Source organism: Phaethon lepturus, unplaced genomic scaffold (assembly GCF_000687285.1).
Source record: "Phaethon lepturus isolate BGI_N335 unplaced genomic scaffold, ASM68728v1 scaffold47889, whole genome shotgun sequence".
Lineage (NCBI taxonomy): Eukaryota > Metazoa > Chordata > Aves > Phaethontiformes > Phaethontidae > Phaethon > Phaethon lepturus.
Window position 1 is genome coordinate 5,124 of NW_010562239.1, and position 3,787 is coordinate 8,910.

The 3,787-nt window shown below is 61.9% G+C and overlaps 2 protein-coding genes across 2 annotated transcripts in view; one reads left to right on the forward strand and one right to left on the reverse strand.

Moving 5' to 3' along the window:
• Window positions 1-1,805, forward strand: part of TMC6 (transmembrane channel-like 6) — a 6,860-nt gene extending 5,055 nt beyond the window's left edge. The window contains exons 16-20 of the mRNA XM_010294204.1: window positions 200-275; window positions 575-708; window positions 1,113-1,289; window positions 1,483-1,561; window positions 1,734-1,805. Of these exons, the coding sequence (XP_010292506.1) occupies window positions 200-275; window positions 575-708; window positions 1,113-1,289; window positions 1,483-1,561; window positions 1,734-1,805 (538 nt within the window). The remainder of the gene's footprint in view (window positions 1-199; window positions 276-574; window positions 709-1,112; window positions 1,290-1,482; window positions 1,562-1,733) is intronic.
• A 547-nt stretch (window positions 1,806-2,352) lies between these two features.
• Window positions 2,353-3,787, reverse strand: part of ARL16 (ADP-ribosylation factor-like 16) — a gene marked incomplete at its 5' end in the record, with an annotated part of 2,307 nt that continues 872 nt past the window's right edge. Inside the window, one exon of the mRNA XM_010294205.1 lies at window positions 2,353-2,539. Coding sequence (XP_010292507.1) covers window positions 2,353-2,539 — 187 coding nt within the window. The remainder of the gene's footprint in view (window positions 2,540-3,787) is intronic.

Consider the following 3,787-nt stretch of genomic DNA (forward strand, 5'->3'; position numbering starts at 1 on the left):
CCCAGGGGTCAGCGAGATCCCAGCCCCAGCACAGGCTGCACAGCAAACCTGGTCTGGGGTGCCCCATGCTTGCTTTTTGCTGTACAAAAGCCTGACCGGAGCTGGCGTCGGTGCCTTGCCGCTGCCCCCAGCTCTGCCCATCGCTGGCTCCCACAGGGCTTGGACCCTGAACAAGCTCATCTTCCCCCCTCTCTCCCAGGCTGGGCATTCTCTTCGCACCACTACTGCCGGCTGTACAGACACTGAAGCTGCTGCTGCTGTTCTATATCAAAAAGGTGCGAGATGCCCACCCTCCCACAGCTCCCCACGCATCCCCGTGATGGGCAGCCCTGCAGTGACACTGTGCCCTGCTGCAGACTGCCTCTGCCACAGCAGAGGTGCCGCACCATGCAGCGAGCAGTGCTGTCCTTGTGGCAGGGAGGAGATGTTGCTGGGGACAGGGTGTCCCCAAGCTCGCCCAGCTCCCAGCAGATGGGAGGGACAGGACGGCAGGGTGGGGGCAGCTGTCCCGCTTGCACTCCTGGGGCCACTTCCCAGGAGACGGCAGCAGCGGGACTCTGCTCCCTGTCTGCAGACCAGCCTGATGCAGAACTGCCAGTCCCCCAGCAAGCCCTGGCAAGCATCTCACATGAGCACTGTCTTCATCACCCTGCTGTGCTTCCCATCCTTCCTGGGTGCAGCCGTCTTCCTCTCCTACACCATCTGGTCGTGAGTACCCGCTGGACCATGGCTCAGGGCGCAGAACTGCTGGCTGCCGGGCAAAGGAGAGGGACATGGGGAGTCAGTGCTTCTCCCATCCTGGCAGCACACTGTGCCCAGCGCAGGGCTGTGCAGTGCTGCCCCAGGCAGAGAGATGCTGCCCAGCTGCTGGTCATTGCACAGAGCATAGCAGCGGTTGGTCTGTGCCCACTTCTCCCAGCTGTTCCCAGATGTTCTTGATGCAGGACAAGGGGATAAGGACCCCCTCGTCCAGCCACCAGGAATGGTTGGGGCAGGCGAGGCTTGGTCCCTGGAGGGATGGACTTCTGAAGCCAGGCAGTGCCCTGGGCTAGGAGTAGTGGCTGGCTGGGCTGCCCATCGCTCTGACTGACCCCATTGCTTGCTCTGCTCAGGGTGCGGCCGTCAGAAACCTGTGGTCCCTTCCAGGGGCTGGAAACCATCTACAAGTCAGGGAAGACCTGGGTGCAAGTGCTGGAGAAGTCCAACCCGAACATCACCTGGTTTGCCTGGGTCCACCAGCACCTGGTGGAGAACACCTTCCTCCTGTTCTTCCTATCCGGGGTCCTGCTGTGAGTACAGACTCGAGCCCAAGGCTGAACCTTGGGCCCACACTTTGAGGGTTCCCCCTGTCACAGCCCTGAGTGGGCGGCTGGGAGCTGGGGTGTCACTCCAGAGCCCTGCACCCCAGCCCAGCACCAGGCATGTAGCATCCCCCGGCTTCCAGCCCTGGCTGCCACCGCCCCGTCCTACCTGTCGTTGCAGAGCCGTGATCTACTTCAACATCCAGGTGGTGAGAGGCCAGCGAAGGATCATCTGCCTGCTGAAGGAGCAGATTGCCAATGTGCGTGAACTCTGCATGCTGTCCCTGGCTGGTCGTGGCAGTCCTGGCTGCTCCACACCCTAGTCCAGCCCTGGGACTGCTGGATTCAGGCTCTAGTCCTGACAGTGCTGCCACCTTGGACGTGCAAGAACCCATCCTGCAGCTGCTCACCGCAATGTCTCTGCTGTTGCAGGAGGGGGAGGATAAAATATTTCTCATTCAGAAGCTTCACTCCGTTTACGAGCAGAGAGACGCACGCACCTGAGTCCCAGGTGAGGACTGCACGAAGAGGGGAGGGGGCTACCAGGGTGCTCGGCACTTGGTACATTCCTCTACTCTGTGCTGGAGTGGGGCCAGTGGGAACACGATGGCAGAGCAGGGCCAGGGCCAGCCCAGCTGCGGCAGAGTGCTGTTTGCTGGGGAGCAGGAAGGTGCAGGGGGTGATGGGGTGAGCCAGGCTTTCCCTGAGGCATTTCCCCTTGCTCTGCTGGCACGGGCGGCAGCGTGGCCGGCTCAGCTGGCCGCTGGGGATGCAGGGCTGAGCATGCTGGGGAGATGCCCACGCTGCCAGGCTGCCCCGGTACCCAGTCTGTGCCAGGGAATGCTGGATCCCTGATGGCACAGTCTGCCAGCAGAGCCAGCACAGGGACAGGGAAGGGGATGGGGACAGGACTGGGACAGAGAACAGGAGGGGGACAGGGACACTTAAGAGAGCCTCCTCTCTGCTTTCAGCGTGGGGCAGTGCTGTCTGCCCCTGGCAGCAGACCCTCAGGGTCTCGGGGACTGTATCTCTTCTCTTCATGTCACACTCACTAGGAAGGAGCGGGACACGACAGGACTCTGCTTACAGCCAGGGACTGGATCCAGACATCTTTCTGAGCTACTGTGGCGTGGCGCTGGAAGCAGCAGGACCCTGGGGTGCTGGGGAAGATCCGCTTCTCTGGGTTGCAGCGGCCAAGGACCCATTGGGGCACATTGTCTGGAAGCTGTGTGGTGATGCTGTGACACAGGGACATGGGTGCTCCCACTGCCCAGAGCTGCTGGGGCACAGCAGGACCAGGGCCAGGATGGCCGTCACAACCCACAGCATAGCTCCGCATGGGGCTGGCTCACCAGCAGACCCTTTCTCTGTGGGTGGTTACTGTTAGCAGAAAAGAACTCTCCCTCCTGTGAACACCCCAGCCAGCCCAGAAAACAGCTTTAGGCTGTTTGCAGAAGCATTCAGGGACAGTGATGTGTTCTGGCTGGAGAGAACATGCAACCCCCTTTGCACTGCCCAGGAGTAGCGAGGCTGGAGCTGCCAGGCATCGACTGAACTCCAGCCCCATGTCCAACTTTCCAGGAGAGCAGCTGGCCAAGACCTTCCCCACAACCAAGGCACCTGCTGCCCCCCCCCCAGACCAAGTAGCCCTGCGGGATGCTGCGCTTGCCATCGGCATGTGCTCAGGAAAACCACCGCGGTGCCAAGTGCACCCAAAGGCTCTGGTTCCCCCACTGCAGGCTGACCTGGCCCATTAAAGCGTAGCTGTGCAGGAGGGCTCCCAGCCTGTGTCTGGACCTGTCGGGCTGGAAGCAGGCAAGCGGGTTTGGTGTGTTAGCGTGTGTTCGTTAGGGCTAGTGCCTCAGCAGCCATGGCAGGGTGTGCTCGGGCTCCTCGGCACTGCCTGCCTGCCCGCCCGCCCATCGGGCTACCCCAAGAAGAGCCCAGCTCAGCCTGTGCCATGGGAGCAAGGACCACTGCCACCTCATCCCATGCGGCCCCAGGAGCCGCTCACCATCATGGTGTGATGTCCCCAGCAGCCACTCCCCATTGCAGCACAGTGTCTGCAGCCCCAGACCTGGAAAGCCAGTTGCCCCTGTGGCACGGCACTGACAGACCCAGGGAGGGTTGTACTGAGGTGTGTGCCAGGCCCAGGCAGCCACAAGTACCCCTGTGACTTGGTAGTTACGCTGCTGGGTGACGCAGCTGCCTGCCTCGCTGGGCAATGGGCTGGGCTGTCAGCACAGGCACAGGATGGGTTATTGGCGTGGGCACGGGTCTGCACAGACCCACTTGTTCTCTGAGCCCGAGCAAGTGCTGCAGAGCAGCCATGGGCATTTGCTGCAGCTCGTGATATATCCCTGACCCTGGCATCCCTGCAGCTCAGTCTGCCTCAGCTCCTGACACCCACCCAAGTCCCCTGCAATCCTTCCCTGGGTCATCCCACAGGGCCAAAATTGCCGGCAGCAGCCCCACACACTCAGCCT